Source organism: Haliaeetus albicilla, chromosome 27 (assembly GCF_947461875.1).
Source record: "Haliaeetus albicilla chromosome 27, bHalAlb1.1, whole genome shotgun sequence".
NCBI classification, from domain to species: domain Eukaryota; kingdom Metazoa; phylum Chordata; class Aves; order Accipitriformes; family Accipitridae; genus Haliaeetus; species Haliaeetus albicilla.
The window spans coordinates 5867513-5891664 of NC_091509.1; the positions used below are offsets into that span (position 1 = coordinate 5867513).

At 49.6% G+C, this 24152-nt stretch overlaps 1 protein-coding gene across 1 annotated transcript in view; it reads left to right on the top strand.

The window, feature by feature from the left end:
* The first annotated feature begins 3596 nt into the window (after positions 1-3596).
* Positions 3597-24152, top strand: part of LOC104321297 (rho GTPase-activating protein 7-like) — a 55123-nt gene continuing 34567 nt past the window's right edge. The window contains exon 1 of the mRNA XM_069772720.1: positions 3597-4057. Coding sequence (XP_069628821.1) covers positions 4051-4057 — 7 coding nt within the window. The 5' untranslated portion in view covers positions 3597-4050. The remainder of the gene's footprint in view (positions 4058-24152) is intronic.

A 24152-nucleotide genomic window follows, 5' to 3' on the forward strand; every position in this document is an offset into this window, starting at 1 on the left:
CTTCTCCTGCCTCGTCTGTACAAAACAGAGCAGGTAAGAACAGTGTTTTTCGCTGTGCTGGCAGCTCGGTAGGCAGCACGTTGCTGAAGAGCCCTAATGTGGAGTCCTGAACGTGCCCGGTGGGAGCAGCAGGGAGGTGAGACCTGGCCTGGGCTGGAGATGCCCGGGGGGCCGCAGGAGGCAGCCAGCCATACCCGGGAAGGGGACAAGGCTGTCCCCCTGCTCAGCCAGGTCACTGTCCCCCTCCCACCAGCGCAGAGCTCTGCCGTGGGCGGCTGAGCAAGTGGGGAGAGACGCTCCCCCCCGGGCTGAGCCCACGCTGCTCCTGCTCGCCTCAGCGCAGCATCAAGCACTTGTGACCTGCTCAGCTCTCCCCGCAAAAGCATTAGGGCCAGCCCCTCCAAACGTATTTTTTTTTAGGGAATCTAGCGTGATTTGGCCCCATACGGGTTGAGATTTTCCCCCCTTTCTAGTCTTGCAGTCACTGCCAGAGACTTGCGTTGGCTCAAGCCTCCTTCTGAGATATCCTTTCCCCACCCATACGTACTGGCTGCCCATAGCCCGGCCCCTGCTGGGCTTGTGTCCGAGCACACAGCCCCGCTCTGAGATGAAACATCTTGTGTTGACTCGTTTTGGCCAGGGCGACCTTCCAGAACAGACAGTTGCATGCGAGTTATGCTGGGCTGTGAGAAAGCAGCACAGACGTGGTTTATCTAAGTACAAGGGACAGAGCCCTGGGTAGTATTTACTACCCTGCTCCAGATGCGAGAGCTCCAATACAAACTGCTTCTCTGCTTGACCACCTTCTTCTGTGAAGAAGAGCGAGCGATGGCTAACTGGGCTGAGTCTCCTCCTGGCCGCAGAGCAGAGCAGGTCTGGTGTGTGCCTGGCTGGAAGCCCGGAGACACCCTTCGTTACCGTGGTCTGAGGCCAGGGGCAGCAGGGAAGCGTGATGAACATCAGGCCGTGCTTTGCCACGCGCAATCCCGATGCCTTGCAACACAGGCAGATGTTACGGGGCTGAAGGGGCATTTGGTGAAGCAACTGTGACATTGTCCACACCAAAACCTCCTAAATGGAACAAAAACTTAACACTTAGAAGTGTTGGGAGAAGAGCAAATGGCATTCGCTGGTGTTGAATGTAAAGCATGAGCTTTAGTACATTTGTACTGAACCAGACGAGGAGGCACCTACCTGGTGTCCTCTACCCAGCACTGGCCAGATGCAGAGGCGTGGGGACTCCAAGGCTACAGAAGCACACCTGTGTGCAAACGACATATATGACAATACTGCTCCAATTAAAAAGTATTTAAGATGTAAGGATATGGGCATCAGTGACCCTGAAAATGTCTGCAAAGAAAGGGGAAGATGATATCTGCTCTGCATGTGACAGGGTGGCCAGAATGCTAACGTGACTTGTGTGCACAAACTCCAGGTGACTGTAATGTGGAGCCGAAGAAGGTTGGTTACTTTTCTGACAACTGTTCCTATTGCTCCTGGGCTGCTGTGCTTAGCCTAAGCATTGCAGTGCAAGAAAGAAATCGGTAAGGTGGGTAACGCTCTCGCCGGAGACCATGTAAAAGATCCAGCGACTGGATCCCTGAGGTTCCTCATGGTCTCCAGCAATGGCAGAGGGGAGCAGCAGGAGCCCGTGGTGCTCCCGCGCTGCTGCTCCTGCAGAGCCGGGTCGCTGGCGGGGGGAGGCTGAAACTCTCGGCACTCGGGGGAGCCGCAGAAGAAGAAAAGTTTATCAAAGGAAAGGCAAAATAGCCAGGTTCTCCAGGTGCTCTTTCTGGTTCTCTTTCCTCCTCTGATGCCAGCATCTACCCTGGCAAACCACCTCCACATTGCTGCGACCCACCGACTACGCAACTTGTGCTCGCTTGCTGCAAGCTGCGCAGAAATGTACTGCTTTGTCTTTGTAAACAGGCTAAAAATATCGCTGTGCTGTTCCTCCGAGGGCCCGGGAGTTCAGAGAGGCTGGGAAGGAAGCCGGGGTCAGGCCGCCTCCAGGGAGCAGGCGCAGGCGTCGCACGTAGGCGCAGGTCCCCTCCGGCTCTGCAGGAACGGGGGCCTGGCTAGAAGAGACCCAACGCGTCAGACACGGCACCGGTGTCCTGCCGCCCCGGCCCCGGCGGGTCAGCGGTGCCAGGTCTCCTCTGGTTAGTGCTAATTGTGCGCGAGTGCGGGAGACGTGACTTGGAAAGCCCCAGAGCTGTGTGAGAAGCCCAGCGTGGCAGCAGGGAACAGCCTGGGGCGGTGGGACAAAGCTCGGCTTTGGTTCTGCTCCTCTTCTGAAGGGTAATTATTCGCTTTTCTGTATCACTGCATGTATTGGGTTCAGTGGTGCAGTTACCCGTGTCCTGCCGAACGCTGCCTTCTCCAGGCAGTGCCACCCCCAGTCAGCTGGGGTAACAGGGTCTTCTGGGCCCCTTTCCTGAAGGGAGCCCAGTCTGAGGCTTGTGTCTCCATTTCCTCTGATTTCTGGAGTCAGAAAAGACTGTTCTTTCAGCCATCCTATTTCAGAAACACTTAAAAGCTAATTTCTGTTCTCATCACACCAGCATACCTTCTTAAAGTATGTGGCTATCCTAACCACATCCCGGTCAGGGTAACCAAGACCCAGGTCTGGATGTCTCCCTCCACAAATGATGCAGAAGCGTGTTCCAACTAGAAACCTCATCAGGAGTTATTTCAGTTTGCTATACATGTCTGGCAGCCACGAGGACCTGGAACATTTTTGCATTTTCCTTCATTAGTGCTTAACCTCGTTACCTGGTGCGAGACTGCGTGGCACAGAGTTAATCAGTAATGAGCACTGGTGCCCAGTCAGGCGTCCGTTGTGTGCTGTGAGCAGCTGAAAACGGAGAGCAGGGATCAACTCTGGTCTCCTAGCAATAATGGCAGTGATCTCTGCTGTTGTATGCTACCTGGTTTCTCCATCTCTCTACTGTACTTGTAAATTTAAATTTCCCCTACATGAGCTGTGGCAGTGGGAGCCAGGGATCGGCTGCTCTCCCTGGGTCTGTGGGAACTGCCTGGTGCTGGGCAGTTCAGTCTCAAATGAGGAGGGAACGGGTCCAAAACTGAACAAATGAACACGGTGGGCAATAAACACATTAAAGCCCAAATACGCTACTAGCATCCTCCAGTCTTTACCTGCCTGAAATCCCAAGGGAACCCCAAACCGCCCAGCACTCAGGTGGGTTGGCGTGGAGGTGGGTGCTGCCCTCTCACCCGCTTGCATCTGCCCTCCTGCAGCCCACCCCGCCGTAAGCCCGCTGCCCATGGGCAGCAGCGCCTGGCCACCCGCACCTAACGGACCGGTCGTTGCGGAGTAAGTTCAAACCGTGATCAGCTGGCTCTTCTCCAGCCAGAAAGAATTCGATAGAGAGATTGTTTTAATGAAAATAACCTTCGCTGTGTGAGAGTTTCAGTGTAAAAGCGCTAGGTTTAGCATGCTTTTCCCATCGCCTCTGGCAAAACTAGAGCAGAGTGTCAGGGGTGGTGTCCGCATAACAGCGCTCAGCAATGTGCTTTGCGCTGAGCTCATTCAGCTGGGCCACGCTCCAGTTTATCGAGGATTTCTTGCTGTCGTAACTGTAGCGCTTCAAGTACCTCCGCGCGTCTCATTCGTCTCCGTCCTGCAGCTGATTTAAACTATATGTATCCTGCATTTATGTCCTGACGGTATTTCTTGCCACCCACACCTTTGGCACTGTCAAACTCAATCCCTGTTGCAAACTCGGTTGTAGATGCTGATGTGAGACGGCAGTGGAAGGGGCTGCTGCTGAATACCAAGGGCAAGAGAAAGGAAACGGCATGTCAGAGCCCTGCCGAGATGCGAAGAGCGGCTGGAGGGAGCTGTGACCGAGCTGCTCTTTCCCAGGGAGGATTCTCCACCCCGTCCTGGGTGGGATCTCGGCAGTCCTGCTTAAAGCCGAGCAGACGGGGTTGGAGTTCAGTTGCCCCCGGCAGGACTTGCTTGCTTGCAGGGACACGGGAGTAACTTCTGCACAGGACAGTGATACGTCGCAGTACACTCTCCCCATGGAAGGTAGGAGGAGGTTTATTTTCTTTCCTGGATTATTCTATTTCTTTAACGTTATTACCAGGAAACGGGGCATGAGCTGTTTTGGGGGATGGAATGGCAAAGGTGTGGGTCTGGCTGTTCCCTCCTGGGATGTGCTGCTTCTGTCTGGGCTCGCTTAGACAGAAAACAGTTTTACAGTGATAGATTTTGTTTGGGATCTAGGGGGAAAAAAAAATAGGTGTCGAAATTTTGAAATCTAATGCTTTACCATCTGAAAGTCACACACGGGGCATTTAACGCCCCGCAAAGCCCGGTCTCTCTCGGAAGGGTTTCGTGCTGGGCAGAGCTTTCTCCTCTAGAGGGTAGCAGCTGCCTGCGCTGCTGCAGCCGGGCCGGGGAGCGCAGGGCACGGTTCGGGCACGGTTCGGGCACGGTTCGGGCACGGTCTTGGGGACACGGCTGCGGCAACCCGGCCTCCTGCTGGGTTTGGGAGGACTGGAAAGTCCTTCTGGGGGGTATGCATGACTACAAGTACGTGGGTGTGGTTTATTTTGCTATAGGTCTCACGCGTGGTTAGTCATGAAATTCCACGTGCTGGCCAAGAAATGGAGGGTTTCGTCTGTTAGATACAAAAATCCTGTGTCTCACCCTGAGTGTCAGCCCAGGGCAGGTAGGGCAGCAGGAGAGGGCACTGGAGGCTCCTCGCCGGGATCGCCAGGACCCTTAGTGGTTGCCACTGGGGTCTTGTCCCTGCCTGCGCGTGTACAGCCGGGGCAGGGGAAGGCTTTCCACAGGGGACGGAGTGGGGTGGCGGGCAGCACGGGAGCCGGGAAAGCGGCAGCGGTGCGTGGTTGGTGGGGAAAGCGTGTCAGCCCTTGGGAAAACATCAGCACCGGAGGAGAAGTCAGCCCGAGCGCTGATGCCTCTTCCTGAAAAGTAATGGCAGAATTCATCTGCCATTTGGGCGGGGAAGGAAGCCCTTCGGGGTGGGTGCCATGAGCCTGCAGCAGCAGGGTGGCTGTCCCGGCACGAGCAGGGGCTGGAGAGGGGCAGCGGGTGCTGCTCCAGGCTTCGCTGCGCTTCTGGGTCTTCCCTCGTCCTCCCCAGAGCGGGAGGAGGTTTTTGGGTACGGGTCGAGCGTGTTTGCTGTCTCAACCCGCTCGGTTGCTCTCCTGCCTCGCTCCTGCTGCACCCAGGTAACTTTGGCAGCGCTGGAGCCCCTCGGCAGCACCCCCAGCCTGAGGGAGCTGGTGCCCCGTGCTGGGGCAATCCTGGCATTGCTCTGGCCATCAGCTGGGCCAGCTTTAGCTCCTGTCTTTGCCAAAGGCTTTCTTTGTAATGCTGAAAAAATCCTACAGTAACTCTGATGAATCTGTAGGAGGGTATTAAGTGTCTACATGTCAGATGGTGGCTTTTATTTTATTGCTCCATGTAAAACATTTTGTGTTCTCTGGGCAGGAGATGGAAGTGTTACAGTGACTGTTTTTCAGAAAATGAATTAGTGTCATGTCGTCCCTTCCCAGCAACGCTCCCCTGACAGACGGCCACCAGGGCCATGGCTGTCCAGCCTAGCCGGCAGCTCTGCTCTCGCATGGGCTTTGAGGACTGTTTGCCAGGACCACAACTGGGAATAACACTGCATTTCTTGTCCTTTGCCTCTCTATAAAATAAATCAAGCTGAGTTTTCAACCCTCTGTTTGCTGATGCTCTCCGGCCAAGTTTTGAGTCAATTTATTTCTCATTGCTTTGCGTCACCCTGGCAATGTGCCAAGCACAAGAGCTGAGAAGAAACACAATTAGTTTGCTGCATTTGAGGCCAGGGCTGAGCATCCATCCATTGGTACACACAGGTCTTGAAGGCGGTGGAAAAGATGTATTTTTTTTTAAGGTGGAAAATTGCTTGCCTTTTGGAAATGAATAAATTGTTGACATAAGCTAAAAGTCATAAGAGGAGAATGGGTTACGTTGCCAGATACTCACCAGAAGAACATTAGGCACTTGAGTGCTGATACAACAAATGTGGTGGGAAGCGACCCAGAGGGATGCCGGCTGGAGGGCAGGAGGGGCCGAGCCGCTGGCCCTGCCGTGCCCAGCGGCAGGGAAAGACCCACCTTGGCCCCACGGCTGTTGTGCCACAGGGGCACCGGGCAGGGCGAAGCCACCCTCTCTCTGCTCTGCTATGAGTTGCACTCACTGGCGAGAGCTGCTTGTAAGGCCAGTAGAAGTGCTCGGCACAAAGCACAAGCCTGAGGCGGGCAGTGGGGTGACCCGGGTCCTGGCAGTACCCGTTCGGGGTGTGTGGCGGTGGGGAAACCTGCGGGGGTGCTGCAAAGGCCCCCCCGAGGGATCGTGAGGCTGCTGGGGTCAGTGCTGCTGGCCATGAGCAGGGGGACCCCCCGGCCCCCAGCACTCGTCCCATGGTCAGAGAGCTATCAAGAGACAGGGAGGTAGTTTTGGAAGCATTTTCATGTGGATTGCTGTTGTTTTTGGTATACATTTGCCATTCCAGCTTCTGAAGTCCACCTTTTAGAAACGCTTCCAGGGTAGGCATTATCTGATATCTGCCAAAAACCTGGCTTTCGTGGTCTGGCAAGACCCGTGCAACAGGGGCTGAGCGCACACGCTGCCCGCTGTACCCATCCCTCCTCTGCCTCCTCCCGTTTCCCTCAATGCTCCTGGGAAGAGGCAGGACCTGGAGCTCTTGGAAGGCATGCTGGTGTGGGAAGGGAACTTGGCATCTCTGGTGAATAAATAATATCAAATAAGTAGCTGTTTTATGCATTAAAACAAAGCTTTATGAAAGGCAAAAGACAAAGGAAAGGCCCTGCTGACAGCTCGGTAGGATTTTACTTGGTGCCTGACATCTCCTGAGCCTGGGGACCACTTGTGGGTCTCAGCTTGGTTCAGCGACCTTCAGCATCTGAAGTAGGGTTGATACTGGCCACCCTGGTTTCAGCTTCCCAGGGCTGTGGTGCTGCAGACCTTGCTGCTGCTTCCCTTATCTTCCAGAAACGGGGCACGAGCGGGGCATTTGCAGGGATAGAGGTTTGTGGTGGGTGCACAGAGGGTGGTTATGTGAAGAGGTAAGTACTCATGCGCTGCACAGCAGCTTCCCGCTTCCTTCCCAGCTCCGAACTCTCACACAAGAACGAGGATCCTCTTGAAATTTGACCTTTTTTTCTCAGTTTTACTCCTTGAATTTGGTAATTGTTCCTCCCTTCTTTCACAAAGCAGCACAGTAATCGGGTGACATCCCTGACTCATGTTACTTGGCCTTGTATCATGGGGCCTTTCTATTTGTTAGGCAAAGCCTATTGATTTAATTTCTGTATCATTATTCAAGCTAATATGGAATATGTCACTGATGATGGTGCATGAAATCGAACAAAGCCTGAAAAACAGGGTGAAATATTAAATAAACCTTGCCAAAGGATGGGAAGGAGGTGGAGGTGAATGTGCAATAAGGTTACATGGTGCTGTGGCTGCTGCTCTGCCTCTCCGGCTGCACACAGGCTGTTAGTGCCTTCGGCTTCTGGGAAATGTTGGTAGGGCCACCTGAGCTGGTCAACCACCACCACTGGTTGCTGCTGGGGGACACGGACTGGAAGCCATATCAAATAGCAAATGGACGAGCTTGTATCCAACCCCATCTAGCTCCTGTGCCACTGTGCAGCTGCAGCCGTGGCTCTGGAGGTGATGCCGGCAGAGCGGTTCACTCGATGGCTACCTGGGACAGGAGGACAGGACCTTCCCACCTAGTGCAAGGAAGATGAGAGCTGTCTGCCGAGGTGGATATACCGTCCCTTTCACCAGCGCTTCTTGGCCTAAGGAGAAATAGCCATCATACTCGCCGTTACACATAAATATATAATTATGCATAAAGATGAGTCTGAAGAGTGTGTACTAAAGCAGACATGTCTGTGGCCGGTTGTACAGGGACTGTGGGAAGACCTATCAAAAGCAGCTTTCTCTGGGCTCTCGGGGTAACTTGCCACTAGATGTCACAGCGTGCTTGGGTTTGCAGCGGGGGACCAGGAGTGCCACTGGTGCTGGGGACCCCCACCCAACCCACCCACAGCGGGGGCGAGGCCGTTCCCTAACGTCCCGCTGTTGGACCGAAGCAAGTAAATAGCATCTTTATGTCTGTTCTTTTCTTTTAGAGTATTTTGGAAACATTCCTCGATTTCATATGTCATTCAGCAAAGTCAGAGAGACCAACAGGTGAATAAAGAGGTTCACCTGCTGGTGGCCTACGGGGGTGACCCCGACGGGACCCCTCCTCTGGCAGGTATCCAGTGGCCCTTCTCCCACTGCAGCAAATGGCAAACCCTCATTAGCATCAGTTAATTTAGCAGGAGCACCCTATCTGTGTTTCAAAAGCTCTTGCTCCAAGGGGGACACGTTTTGCCATCAGTCCCATTCCCACCAGCACGAGGCAAATGGAGGCCAGAGCTCATGCAGCCGGCTGGTACCGACCTAAACCACATCAAACAGCTATTTATAGGTGCACAGGAAACCACGCTGGGCCCTGGGCTTTCTCTCTCATCTCGGTTGAATCTTTAATCAGCTCAGCAGCGCGGGGAACATTAATTTTGTGTGCTTTTTCATTGAACATTGCGCTGAGCAGTGGTAGAATATGTACGTGGTCGGGTTTGGGCAGGCTGGTGATGAGATAGGCAAGTCATCTTCTAAACTCGTTACAGCTTTATAAAAAAATGGGTATATTGTTAAAAGACTAGAAGGAGATTAGAGTGAGATGCATTTGCTGAATAAATAAATGAATGACAGCATTTAAGATCTCCTGGTGGAAGTGATTTATGTACAGACTCAGCCTGGCGAGGCCACACCACCACCCGTACCCAGGCAGGTCTTCGGTGAAGTGCAGCTGTTGAAGTAACGATGGCATCACTCTGCTGCATTCATCCGCCATCAAAAATGAGCTTGTTCTTGACAATCTCAGACTGAACAGATGACACATCCAGGTGTTACCTGGGATGGAGGGCGGTAGTCTTTCCTCGTGTTCAGTAGCATCACTTCTCTTGAGACCAGGATCTGCCCAGCCTGAGCGGGGATCTCGTGCTCTGATCGCTGGTCTTCAACCTGGAGAGCAGCTCCCCGGACAGGACACTGCTCCCTCCCTGCACGCAGGGACGCGGGCGGGTGCAGGCACGCTGCGAGGGGAGGCAGGACCGGTGCGCGGGGAAGGGAGCCGCTGCCCGTGCCCCCCTGGATCGCAGGGTGCGGCTGCCCTCGGTCTCCTCCCGGCAGGACAGAGCCGGGGACCTTCGCACATCGTGGAGCCCTTACTAGTCCCGATGCCCCAGAGTCTGCGGGGAGCAACCTAACCTAAGGTGGTATGTGCCTATGAGTAGTAGAGTTCTTTCCGAACAGCAGCGGCACACCAACCTCGGCTCACACAATTCTGTGCCGCAGGACATCCCCCACAAGTGACCTTCAAAGACCAAGAGCCCACTCCCAGGCTGGCCATGATGAGCAGTTCCCTGTCAGATAGATACCACTGCCAAAGAGGGGAAAAGGCAAAGCAACATTTTAACTTTATAAACCACGCTTTTTTCCAAGTGTGTGTATGAATCCAATTCTTTTTTTCTCCCCATCTCCAGAAAACAGGGCTGTTCCCTTTGTGGCTCTACCTGCTATGTCAGCACATGAAGATACTCTTACAGGGTGTAAGGGATTTTCAAAAGAGTCCATAAATTAATAAAAAATTCCTAAAAAGCCTGTGGTTTTCCAAAGTCATCTAGAAAGAAAACTCATTTTGAACCTCATTGCCTTTCAATCTGTAGCAGCTCTGCTCTTGCAGTCACCACTGAGGCTGTGGACACAGCATGTCTCATCAGACCACCATAGTGGAGGGCTCTAATATGTTCAATGCTTTAACTGATTAGGCTACTAATTAGAGAAGCTAGAGAGTTGTTTAAAGCAGCTAGAAGGACAAATCGCAGGGATTTTTCCTTGAACTGCTTCCAAACTGATAGCACATTAAACAAAGAAGAACTTGGAGAAATTTAAATTACAGCTTGTGACCTGAATGTCAGACATCGTGCTGCACATACACCGAGGAGCGTGTTCTCTGCAGCAGACAAGATGGATGGGGTATAGCTGCAAACCACTCACTACTATTAATTTTCACCACATGAATCTTCCTGACCAATAACACATTATTATTTTGTTTCGTCTGGGATTGCCTTCCCCCCCCTGCCTGGCACCAGTCCAGAATATGTACAAATCTTACTTAGTCACAGTTAGTGACTGTGCCTTAATATTAGGAGTCTCCCAAAATACTTACTGTGCTGCTTTCTCCTTAGAGAGTGAGGCTTGAGCCACCCTATCATTCCCATCCACCACCTGCAATAACTATCACAGCAAAAGGTGCTTTGAGCAGAGCAGGTTGCTCCTCCGGAGGAGAAGACGGGTTTCTTGGTTAGGGGCCACCCTTCCGCGCTGGGGGGTCAGAGTCCAGTTTCAGCTCTGGGCAAATGGCGGAGCCTCACTGCGTTTCAAAAACCCATTGCTTCCCTGTTCTGGTGGGGGTGGGAGGACGGATGCTCAGGATACATGGAGAGAAGAGAAAGGGTGGGATGCATGCGACCACCAAGAAAACCAGCAAACGCTTCTCTAGGCTGTCCCGCCTGAGTGTCTTAAGGCTGAGTGAGGTCCTCATGGAGGAGGCGGCGGTGCATCTTCTGTGGCTTGTTGGGGGTTCCCAGGGGCTGGCCGGGGCTGTGGTCCCCCCGCCTGGGAGGATCACCCCGGTCTGGCGAACGCAGCATCCCTGCAGCGGGCGGGAGCAGCCCAGCGCCGGCTCCCCGTGCTCAGCCGGGGCCGGGACGTGGGCAGAGGTGGGAGCTGGCAGCTGGGGAATCAGCATCAGCCCACGGGGCGACAGCCGCAGCCTGGCTCCTGCTCCGAGCAGCCAGCGCCACGTGAGACTGCCGGCCCGAGCCTCAACTACTGCCGGAGTGGGAGGAAGGAAGCCTTCTCCTGCGTGGCGTGGGAGGGTGGCGTTGTCTAACAAACAGGTTTACTTCTGTAGGATGGGGCTGGGGCTTAGAACAGCAAGTCTTTGGGATAAAAACCCCCAACACTTAAAAAATTAACATAAATCCAATTTTCTGCAGTTATCACCAATCTCAGATTAATTCCGCAGCATGACCAAACTGCTGCAAGGCCCTCACACTAGTATGTTTAATATATACTGGTGTATATATTAAATGTGATTTCCGGACACATTAGGGTTTCTCAAGGAGAGTGCAGATAAGGCGCGGGCTGGGAGGCAGCTGGAACCAAGCGCTCTGCAGGAGGAATGTGTGGGCACAGAAACATACAGGGCCCTGAGTTTCCTTTCACTTTTTTTTTTTTTCACCCCCGTGCTGTTCTGTCACCCTCAGATGTGTCAGCATTTGATCTGCACCAGTGAAAGAGCTGAATCCGGAGCCTGGCAATTAAAACTCACCAAGGAAAGCCTAGGGTATGTCGAAGAGCAGCGTGGTTAGCCCGGCCCCAGAGCAGCTGCTGGGAGGAGGGCAGTGAGGGGACTGGGGCTGCAAGGCAGGTAACTGGCTGTCCTAGCAGCTTGCCCTGAGCTGTCGCCTGCACAGCCGCGTGGTTTGACAGAGGCTTTAGCATTGCTTCACTCCTTTCCTAAGGCTAAGTGAAAACTCCTGGAAGGGAAGTGCATTAGCTTCTCCTCCTCCTGAAGTCAGAAGACTTCTTCCCATTCATCCCGCTCCCATGTCGGCTGGATTCGTACAGACTCATGCCGGTCTCCCCGTGGCTGAGCGCAGTGCCCCTGCAGCTGTGATCTGCTGGTGCCTGGAGAGTCTGCACTTACTAGTTGTAGGCAAGCTGCCTCTTCAGTTTGCTTCTAGGCTCTCCCTTCAGAGCTGCCTAACTTTTTAACGTTTTAATGCAATGTGCTAGGGAGTTTGCCTAATCTAAAGCGCATGGTGTGCGGCATCTGCCGAGGGCAGCACCGCCCTTCCCAGAAAAGGGTCCCCCCTCCTGGCACCCCCCGCACCCCCGTGGGTCCTGCAGCCTGGCTGGGGCTGGCCTTGGTGCGCGCACAGCTAACGAGGTTTCTGCGCCTGCTGCATCCCTCGTCTCAGCAGCAAGGGACTTCAGGCACAGGTCAGGCTCCTGAGGTGTGGAGCTTGTCCATCCCAGCGAAAGAGAAATTCCTCCCTGGGGCCTTCACTGGAAGCGGTTGGATGGCGGGAAGCGATGGCTCTGCTTCAGGGGCCGTACCTGTCCAGATGAGGAGGCAGCAATGATGCCCCAGAGCCAGCAGGTCTCCAAGTGGAAACAGACCCCAAAACCGTTCTGTGCCCAGTGAAAGCGCACAGGAGAGGAGCTGCCCAGTATCTACCTGAATTAAGTATCTGGCTCAACATCAGACCAATTGAGTCAGTGGGCATTTTTCCTTTGGTTTCAGAGCTGTGGGGTGGTTCCTCCATGACCTGCCAACCATAGGCCCGGATCCGTCCGCACGGTCAGGCATGGCAGTGAGCTGGAATGAGGGGGGCATGCTGGGCATGAATAGGAAGGACTTTGACTGAAATCCTAAGACCACTGAACACTTTGAGACCAGCCGTGCACACTCTTCAGCGCACACAAGCAGAGCCCCTGTGCAGTCGGTCCCAAGGTATGGCATCCACCCCTCGGTTTGTCCTGGAGTCACCACGGCCATTGGCACAGGAGTGATCTTCTGTCGCCAGGAGAAGAAAGCACACAATGTTCGGGGAGGAGAGGTCAGGTCTCTTCCTGTTTAGATGTTTTCAAAAAACGCTTGAGCATTTTAGTGGAAAAATGACTGAGGGAACCATCCAAATTAGGAAATGGGAAACACTGCGGTAGCATAAATAGAATTTTGACAGCTGAAGTGAGAGGCAAGTGGTTGTCAGGCAGGGCTGGTAAGCAGGCTGCTGGGCCAGCAGCTCTTGCTGAAGCTCCATAGCCAAGGGGCACGTTCTCACTGCCACGCACAGGGACGTACCTACTCAGCAGTCGTTACTAGTGTTTTGCCAGCTTGGATGTCGGAGCCAAGTCACTGAGTGTTTTTCATCTCCAGTTCTCCCAACACAGTGCCAACAGTCAGTAAGATGTGTCCTTCAAGTGGGTGACTCTTAGTATTTCCAGCGGTGGATACTGAAAAGTATGACACTAAAGGTTTTATGGTGTATAAATTAGTAGGAGACTTTCCAGTGCCAGGTTACCTGTGCAAGGAAATTAGCTGTTCATATATAATGTCAGCCTTGCTCTTGACTCTTTCTCCCCTTCAGCAAATCACTGAACCTCCCCAAGCCCCTTTCTAGCCATATGTTAAGTTGATGTAATGCTGCTTTTAAGTCTGTGCAATTACTCAATTACTCCTGCATCTGATTGCAAGTAATACGCCCTTAGGGCTATGATTCAGTTTTGCCCATTCATTTGCTGTGTGACCTTGAGCACCACATTAAATATACTTTTAATATTCAAAGGAAATGTGCTCATTTATGCTCATGATCATGCTATCCAAACTCCTACTCTACACCTAACTTTCCAAGCAGGGTCTGCTTGTTATTTATTGCAAAATTTAAAGACAGAAGCTAACCCCTTCTAAAACACAAAAGAGATTTGGGAGCCTAAGTTCCATTCAAATTCACCTCAAGTGAGTTTCAATGGAGCTTGAAGAGTCTAAGAAATTTAGATACTTCTGAAAATGTCACCCCAGCTGTACCTCCAGGGTCTGACATTACACAGACACCTGAATTACTAAGGCAAGTTCCCTTTGCTGATCCAACCTGATTGCTGCGGAGCTTGCAAAGCATTAAGTATGCACATATTTAATGTCTGCTGATGCTGGAGGGGGAGGACGCCTCAATGTGAAAACTATTGTGCATTTAAATGTGTTCTTCTTCAAAGCTCATCTCAACCCCAAGCCGAGTAATAACAGCTTCCTCCAGCTCCTGGGGAGCTGTTTTGGAGGGGCTGCCTGGTGCCGCTTGCTTTCTTATTTTAGTCACCTGTATGTTCTGTGCATTGGAGAGATGAACTATTGAATCAAGGAGTGGTGTCTGTTTGAAGAGAGGTCTTCTGGAAGAATGAGTGGCCAAGGGAGAAGTGTGGGTAGAGCTTGTCCCGTCACTAGGATTGGCCCCTGCCTGTGATCATACAAGGTTTTTGAGAGTGTCTTCTCTTGTGCATGTTTGTATAAGGAGCAGCTGTGGTCTTCTTTAACTTTGTTGGAAGATCGCTGTGAAATAACACAGACAAGAAGCAAACCTGTTTTCTGAATATTTTAAGAACTTGTACCTTAGATTTTTGTGTACGTTAATTGAAAGTAAATGAGGCTTGGAAGAGCAGCCAGTACGGGTTTGACCGTGGGACCATTCTGGGAATAAGCAAACATAAATAACCCTTTCCTAAAAATGTCTTTTGCAACCCCACCCTTCAGGAGCGATCGTCTCTGCAACGATGTAAGCCTGGACAACATTGGCAGCCAAGGGCTGAACTTCAGCTCTCGTTCAGACTCAGCAGTTACTCTTATGGTACAAATAGCATCCTGGAGCCAAGAGGCGAATTGCTGAGAAACCATGTACCACGTAGAGGGAGCGAGGATTGCAGAGTCTGGCTGCTTGTCGTCCCAACCCAATGAAAAGCCATGGGCTGGGGGACAAAAGGTTGGAGTGGGACCTCAGTGATGGTGGCAGCAGGATTTCATCCCCACTCAGTGTTCCTCCCCGTACCTGTATTGCAAAGGATTTAAACTGCAAAATCTGTGCACTGCTATTAATGCATTAGTGTTAATGAGCAGCTAGTGTCGGCACACCTGTAAATAGGAGCTCTGCTGTGCAAGTTAGTTCTTTGAATCTGTACAGTGCTTCATGCTCCTTGCCTGTGAAACAACATAGAAATAAGTGTGATGTGTAATTTCTACCAATATTCCAGCTTCTACATAGGAAGCCCTCAAACCGCTGGAATAGTTATAAGACATCAGTGAAGATGAGGGCAGTGATAGACTTGAATGGTTTAAAAAAGTAAAGCTACCAGACCTCAGCTGTGTTCTGATTATTTTCTTAGAATTTGCTTCCTTTTCGTTGCTTTTTTTATACTGAGACATAAATAATGTTAAATTCCAGATCACCCATGGGTCTGAAGTTTAGCTGTAACAAGGACTTCTGCCAACTTTTACAAAAGGATTTTGCTAACATGAAAGAAAAATAGCTCATACATAATAAACACTCCTCCTGACCCATGTTATCCTTTTGCATTTAAGGTCAAACATTTCTGAAAGGGAAGAAAAAAAAAAAAGATAAAGGGGATGCAGAGAGTCAGCTGCAACAACAACCCAAACCTCTGTGTGAAGGTCCTCCCATCAGGGTTTTGATTTTCAGACTGTTCACAGCTGCCACTACATTTTTTCCTTGGCCTGAATAACGTAAATACTGGGCTGGTAGGGCTTTTCTTTACACTGGTGTAAATCTAGGTTGGAGCTCAAACCTTGACTTGACCGTGCACACACTTTATCCCTGCGATCTCAGCAGGACAGCATGTGGTATAAAATTAATCACGGGTGTAAATCTATGCAGGACTTTTGCCCAGTTCTGCGAATTTGACTTCAGATGACCTCAGAGCAGTTCCTCTGGACTTTAGCTGGTGCAACACAGGCCGAATTTGGTTTAGTACATTCTGCTGTACCCACCATGGAGGTTCTAGCCAAGAACAGCTATTTGGTAATAAACAGATAATTCTGAAATTCTTCCAGTTTTCTTTTTCTTAGTAATATGTCTCTCTGTCCTGCCAGAGAAAATACCTACATGTTTCATAATCAGCTTATTCTGCTGCTGAACTGATTATCTATTTTGAATAGCTAAAGTAGATGTTCTTTTCGCAGATAATGAGTAGAATACTTATCTCCTCTTTATATTAACTCCTTTCTCCAAGACCATGCCCTCACGATTCACAGAAGACTAGTGAATATTTAAGATTCACTAGTGGAAGCATGCTGGAGATGAGGTGTTATCATACAGTGGCCAATTTCAAATTCTACTGACGGTTAAGTGAAGATGCTAAAAACGCACTTGAAAGAGGACTGGCTGGTTTAGAAGACTGGCAGCAGGAAAGAGCTTCTGGGCAGCTGGGGTCTGCTCTGAGGTCCGTGTGCTGGGTCAGAGCGTGGCCAGGCTGGGGAGGGCAGGCTGCCTCCTCCTGCCCCCCCGAGAGCTGCCTGGCGTGCCAGGGCCAGGATGCGCTGTGCTGACCATGACACGAAGCTGGCCTTGTGGGGCTGCTGTTCTGGCAGCCCACCAGGCTTTCCCCCAGGTGCAGTCAGAGGAAACATCAGTTTTCAGCGCTTTTTCTGATGCGACACACTCTCTTTTGCCCACTTTCTAGAGTTCGGGCAAGCCTGACTCTGCTTTTAGAAAGTCATCTCTTCAATCTGTTTTGATGCAAAAAAAAGTAAGCAAAATAATAAAAGCTCTACATAGAAAACCATAAAGTGACCAGGTCCTGCAGTACAGCCCCTTCACTCATATGTGTTGGCTTCACCCTGTGCCTAGAAAATTCCATGCTATAAAGAGTGACTGCTCGAGTTTGCGGTGAACCGGGGGGATGCTGTACTCACGTGAACGTATGGCGATCTTCACAAGTTGTGGCACGCCCTAACGCTGGTTGTCACATGGAGACATTGCTTTCCACATTTCCTACAGTTGGTGCTTACTGTATTGGTCCTTTTAGACTCTGCTGCTGCCTAGCTGAGCTTTGAGCCATAGCAAGGGCCCTCGGGGAGCACGCAACCTGTGCCCCAGGAACCACCAGCCGTGGTCTGAAGACTATCACGACAGCAGTGGCTCCTGCTCTCAACTCCTGAGAGCTGGGGTGAGAACTAGCTACTTCCACGTGCCAGGTTGACACAATCCTGTGTTCTCCTGAGTAGACAAAGAGCGCAACCCTCCAGCCGGGAAGCTGAGATGCTTGGGTTCCCCGCTGGTCATCGCCCCAGCTGAAGGGGTGTTCGTACCCTCGACAGCCCTCAAGCCCAGTTTCCCTGGGCTTTCTCCACCCACCCTCCGGTAAGGGGAGCTGCTTCCTCGGAGGAGCATGCCACCCTTTGATGCTCGCTGTTGTGCTGACAAAAGGGCTGAATTCCTCTTGTTTCTTGAAATAAACTTACAAACCCCTTGACCTTCCTGAGCTGGAGGAATATGTTTACAGATTGTTTAATTCCATTTGTCTTCCTGAGCGTGTGAGAGAGACGAGTGTGTCGTTAAGGGAAGGGGAGCCGGGGAGCGGTGTGACCAGCCCATTGCGAGATCATAGACAAGACACTGTTGAATCCCATCCACTTTGCAGTGCACAGCCATTCCCATTAAATTTTGGAGGGGCAAGGAAAGGCATTATTTAATGGAATCCCCTGTAATTTTTCCTTTATATAAAGTTCACGACCACAGCAGTATGCCAGAAAAAAATAATATTTTGTGTATTATGTTACGTATATGTGCAATGTCTTCCAGGACACTGGTGCTTGTAGACGTCTAGAAAAATATCAGGAGATAATTCTGCAGCAGGTCTTTTCTAGTGTTACACCATCTAACCTCATCTTTAGATGGTGTATCTGAAGTCAGGGTAACCAGAAGAAATGAAGCTTATCAGAGGACAAAAGAGGCAAAACACAGGGAGGGGAGGTTACTGGTATACCTAAATTAATGTTTATAGCTTTATTTAAAGGCCTTAGAAGCTGGAAGAAGCTCTTTAAGACAGAAACCATCTTTGCTCTGAGGCTGTAGTGCTAGGAGGTCTCATGGGTGTTATCACCAGGTACTTGTAATAATGTCACCATTTCCAGGACTCTTAGCACAAGCAGCATGGCAGAAGAGGAATTGCTAAGGGTAGCTGACTGAGGATAATGGATAGTAGGATGAAATTGAGAGGAAAAACTTAATTGGAATTAACTAGCTGAGAAAAGCCTCTTGATCTGTCAGACAGTGAAATTGCCTCCCAAGAGCAATGGTATAGTCCCAACCACATGGGCATTTAAAGCCAGTCTAATGCCTATGATTCCCTGAGTTAACTGGAGTATCTCAATAATTGGAACTGACACAAAGATTTATCTTCTTTGATTGACTAGCTTTCATAGAGGCTCATCTCTTTGTGGTACTGCACAGAGCTTTCAGGGCAGCTGTTTGCACTTAAACTGCCAGAAGCTGACAATATGTACCCATTTCAGCTCTTCAAATGTGTTCTTTGAAAAAACACTTAAATCACTGGAATAGACAGTACTAATCAGTCTGCAGGAAAATGGAGCATCCTTACCTGGGGCTCACTGCTATAAATCTTTCTGTGCCAATGCTCAGTTATCATACAGCAGTAGAAAGCCGTTTAGGTGCATTACTGCCAAATGCCCAATCAAGCTGAAAAATTGGGCTGATTTTGGCCAAGACAATAAAAGGAAAAGGTGTTTTGCCAAACGTATAAAAACAAATGATTGGTATTTCAGCAGAAGCTCCCATTTACAACAGAGAAGGATTAATCCCACTAAGATGATGGAAATGATATCCCACGCTGATTTCAGAAAAGACAGTGTGCGGCAGCAAGCTGGCTCTAAAGGGTGAGGTTTGTAAGGAGGTTTTGTTTTCAGCATTGCCCGTTCACCTGCTGTGTGATCCTGTGCAATGGCAACATATCTCCTGTGTCACTCTGCCTTCTCCAGTTCAGCATAGCTCTTCTGAACACCACCTTCCCCCATATTTTGGTCCTTTTTACAGTATGGAGAGAGGACCTGGGGAACTGAGATGCCTCTATTGCTATGGTGAAGGACAACCCTTTGGAAACCAGAATTTACAGAAATACTAGCTCTCAAGCTGATTAGTGTATGAGATTTATGAGATACACCTAAATGCATCAGGTTGGAAGCAGATAGAGGAATAAGCTATTGCTACCAAATGAGATCCACTTGGCGTGTTTGCTAATTGCAGCACCTGACAAGCTTTAGGTAATAGCTTGTGGCTGTTCATGCTTGCAAGGTTGTAGGAGGACTGACTCACAGCCTGGCTTCTCAGCCTAGCGACACAGCCTCTCAAAAGCACAGCGGCCTGTAAGCACACATTTCCATGGAGAAAAGTTGTGCAACCTCAGTCTACAGGGAGAGAAGCTGGAGCAGTGCTGCCGACTCTCTTGCAGCTTTCCATTGAGAAGTCACTTCATCTCCGGGTGTTTCCTCAGGCTTGTCCGTTTGCTGGTCCAAAGGGCAGCTTTGCTGTCCTTCCAGCGTCTGCCCCACCTGGAAAAAGGAAGCTTCATGCTCTGACGATTTCTCTAATGCTTCAAGCTGGCTGAAGTCTTGCTCTCCCATTATACCCTTAAGGTCACTAATGGGTAGACGTGCATGTTCTCGCTCCTCCGCAGGCTCCTCCACCAGCCGCAGCCACAGCTTGCCTGCAGGCTGACACGGAAGGTCTGGGGGTGCGAGACAGTTCCTCTGCACCAGGCTCTGTGTGTGTGTGAGAGAGTGTGAGAAAGAGTTTGTTTTCTTGCTTTGCCCGCCCTATTGCTTCTTGGCCTTGCATGGTGAGACACAGGAAGCAAGAGAGCAAAGCAGATGGGAACACAGGAGGAGCCCTCCCTCGGGGACGCCCAGAAGGGAGATGGGTGCTGGGGGGGCTGCGGATTCAGGAGGTGGGACACTACGGCACTGCCCGGCAGAGAGGCACCGCTCTTACCTAGCGGGCCGAGAGACGCTGGCTCGCGAACCCGCCAAAGCCAAGTGGAAACCACTCATCTCGTTGCACTGGGTACATCCCAGTCACCGGTGCCTGTGGTTTCTGGAAGGTGCTAAGCTCCTCTCTGGTTCAAAGCATTTCTTTTCCCAAGGTTTCAAGGTCTTCAAGTGTGGAGAGCCGGTTTGCATTTGCCTTTCTGTATGATTGGTTGTGCTGGTATGCCTCTGCTGTTCACTGCCTAAATGAGACCTAGTTAGGGAAATGAATTTAAATTAAATATGCTAATGTTTTGCCTGGAATGTTGTCAGGTATAGCACTGTGAGGATAACATTCTGATTTACTTGTGAAGAGTAAATGGTTATAAGGGAGTTTGCATCTCACTGGAGCATTCTTTTTCAAACTGCTCTTTCTTCTGCTATGAGAAGGTTGGGTTAAATACAGATACAGGGAGAAAAAGTTGAAAATTTAAAGTGACAATTAAGGAGAGAGTTGATAGAAAATGGTTATTTAAAGATTAAAAAAAAGGCAAAAAAAGAAAAGGCTGAACATGCACTTTGAGAAATTTAAGCTTTGGGTAATATCTGCAAAGCTAGAGCCAATTGGTATAACAAGGAATTTTACACAGATGTATATTACATATTACACTCTTCTATTAAGTTTCTTCATTCCTTCTATTGTTTGTAAAGTCTTCTCAGTAGATCCTATGTTCTGCTGAGCCTGATTGTCTCTGCATGTGGGCTCTCGGGTTATCAAGTAAATCCTTTTTTTCAGAAGAAAAAAAACCTTCAGTCCCAAATGCCCCCATTGAACCAGCTGGACGTGGGCTGGGCAGGGTCTAATGGAGAGCCCTTTAGCTGATGGACATGGACCACATCCAACCAGTGATGGCCACCAAAGCATCCCACAAAAAGAACTTCTTGTAAGAAGGCCCTGCTGCCATTTCCAACACCCTACAGCAGGAGCAGCAAGCAGCCTCTGTATTTACTCTCCACTTGGCTTGGGAGGGTTTTGCTTCTGGCCCACCATTCCCAGGCTGGTTTCCCACACCTCTTCTCCGTCAAAAAGTCCTTGAAGAGTGCTGGCCTGAAACTGTCAGCTTGTGTTACAAGCCACAAATCCTGCTTCTTCCCATGTTGTGCAAGAGTGCAAATAAATAAATATTGGTTGTAAAATGATTCGGTCTTTATGAAATCCAGCTAGACTGCTTGGCTTTTAATAGCTTCAGCCCTGAATTACACGTCTGGACTAGACACAGTGCAGAGATGAATTTCCTTTAATTTGTTCCAGAGTAAGTCACCATTTAATTTAACTGAGCAGTTCCTTGTTCTCCTATTCTGGAATGATGGATTGTGAAATGCACTCCTTTAAATTAATCCAGACGCTTGATTTCTGTCAGCAGAGTAATCTTTCTCAGTGGTATGCTAAGTATGCTTTTAAAAGGTATGGTGAATATGAATGCTATGCACTTGGTTGATGATTTAAGTGTTTACACTTTCCAAACATTGCAGAAAAAACAAATACAGCTTAGCTGCATTTTTTATAACCTTTCAGAAGTGATCATTCAAATAACATCAAAAGGACTTAAATGGATTTCTAAATTTGATGGTACAAGTGAGGGCAACTCCCCTCTCATCAGAGAACCATCAATTTGAAATGGGGCTGAGCAAAGCTTATAATATTTCTGATTGCAGGGCTTCCATAGATCATCCAGAAAGCTTTCTATTGGAGCCATTAATGGTAAAATATTTCATGTGGGTGCTGTCACTGCTTGTGCTGGCTTGATATTGCAAGGGAGCGGTGCCTTTTTTTTCTTCGTTTGCTCTTTTTACTTCTTAAAGATGAAGTGGGGCAATTCTGGAGAGGAGAAAAGAGGCAGCGTGTGAATACTTGCTCTTTCTATAACGTCTCCTTTACAAGAACTGCAAAAAGTTATAGTGAAGTTGAGTAAGTGATATTGATGTAAACCAACCCATCAGGTCCTATCAGCCCAGACACTCCCTCACTCTGCGTTATCAGAGGTAAGGACTAGCTGAATGCCACAGTTAGAAATTGCACAGCATTCCCTGGGTCCAGCTGGAACCTGACAGCAATAGTTATTCTTAAATGTGGGAAGACAAGACAAATCCTCCTGTCACTGAAATATGTGGCAGTGCTTTTTAGGAAAAGGTAAATGTCCCTGAACTTGTAGCAACACATGAACTGCAGTACACACTTGCCTACCCATTCATTCTTGGCAGGTTTACACCTACAGAAAATGGCACATCTAACAACTGACCTTGGCTGAAATCTGGGTTCCTACTTCATATGTAGGGTGTCCTGGTTTTGGTTTTTCTTGCAATGTGTTGGAAAGGGCATGTGGCTGGAATCAGGTGGCTTGAATAGAGATGGTATCTTCTCTGCAAAACAGATTTAAATCTTACTGAGAAATATGTAAAAGACTTGTATTATCCAAAATATTAGGTCAAGATGTTTTGCAGAAAGTGAGAAACTGAGCTCTGCTGCAGGGCACAACTTACAAGGTGATTGCATGTGCTGACATCCTAGTATTGACAGGATAACGTACTTTTTTTCTTGATCCTTCTAAAGCCCTGTACATATGGAATGCATACTTGACTTGTTACCTTACCTAGGTAGCTAACATGTACCTTATACCTTCCAAATCTAACTCTGCACTAGCCTATGACATTTGGCGCAAGTAATTTTGTGGATATTTAGCAAGCAGAGGAAATGGCACGTGTATTTTCAACTATTCTGAATTAGCCACCTTTATCTGCCTCATTGCTTAAAAAAGAAAGTGAAGAATTGAAGTCTGCTTCATATGCCTTGCCAGCCCTCTCTCAGGACAACACATACTGTTGTGACCTGCCAAGTCCATGCCCTATAATAGCCTACACAGCCAAGCCATCTAAGGAAAAATTGTTTGGCTCCGTAAGGTAGGAGTTGTGTTGTGCCTGGATACAAACAAGAATGTAAGCAAGCAGCCTCCCATCAGAAGCAGGCTGTCACCAAACTTCACTTCAGGCTTAGGCAAGGACTGGATACTGCTGAAATCTGAAGTAAGCTAAAGCAAATCACGATCTTTTTATCTTTGAAGTGCTTTTATTAATGGGTTTTAGTGGTTTGGGTGGTTTAGTGTCAGTATTTCTTTTTTGAACACCTTAACAGCAATCTTCTTCGCATTCAAAATGTGTAAAATACTCTTTTGAGTTTTGAAAGTCTGTTATAGCAAAGTAGTTCAATGACCAACCCAAAGGCTTTAAGGTCTTAAACCCAAGCTTTACTGGCCTTGCTATGTTTCCAAGACAGAAACTGATTATAAAATTGGTTTGCAGTAGTGCCTGGATAGTGGATGCCTTTTACACCCATCACGTGGTAGTGGAGACCTTGTGGTCAACTGGAGATATTATGGAAGATACAGCCATGTATCTTAAATGTATACTAAATTAGAATTAAAATCCAACTGGGCTTTTGTCTTTACTTCACGCTGTTGTGAGGTAGGACCATTGGCTCAGTAGGTCTTCAGACCTAGGCTTAGAGCCTTTCTTAGAACTGGCAAAGGTTTGTTGGCCAGAATGGGTGCTTTCAGCTCCACTGGGAGAGGAGCTGGGAGAAGTTGAAGGACCTGACAGAGGTCACAGAACCAAAGTTGAGTGTTGATGTCTTCAGTAGTGACTTTGGGTTCTTTGTTATCCCCTAAAACGCAAATCATGACTAAACCACGATTGAGGCTCGGTGTCTCAAGGCAGTTGCACTGTGAGTACCTAGCTTGTCTCACAAAGGACTTTTAGCCAGGGTGCTGAGAGCCTCCGAGGTGCTTGCCAGGGGCTTTGTATAAGCTGGTGTGAGTCGCAGGCCACTCCATAAGCTGCTGCAGTGCTGCGCTCGCTTTGGGCCAACCAGCTTGGGTACTCTTGACATTTCTGGATGTCTTTAAACATGTAATACCGATAGAAATGTTGTTTAAATATTTGTGAGTTATTTAAAAATAGTGCGTCAAATAAGCAGCCTTGTGACGCCCGACAGATATCTGGCTCGGACAAGTGCTTCGGTGAAGAAGGAAGAGGTCAGCATGAGTTATGTACACAACTTAAACTCTGACGAGAGACACGCTGGGTCCATAAAACACAGAGCAAAACTAGTCCGCCGTTGGAAAGGCCCCGAGGCGAGGTTGTTCGGTGGCGCGGAGCAGCCGCAGCTGGCCTGGAGCCTGGCTGGAGGGATGCTCGGCCGCCCTCCGGCAGGTCCGCAGCCGGGGCGGGAGGCGGCTGCCCGGGATTTCGGCGTGCCCTGGTGCTCGGTAGCTGGGGGAGCGTGGGTGTGCAAGCAGAAATGTTCTCTGAATGGAGACCGGGAGGACAGGCAAACTGTGCTGGGGCTGCTAGGCATCCCTGCTCCAGTTT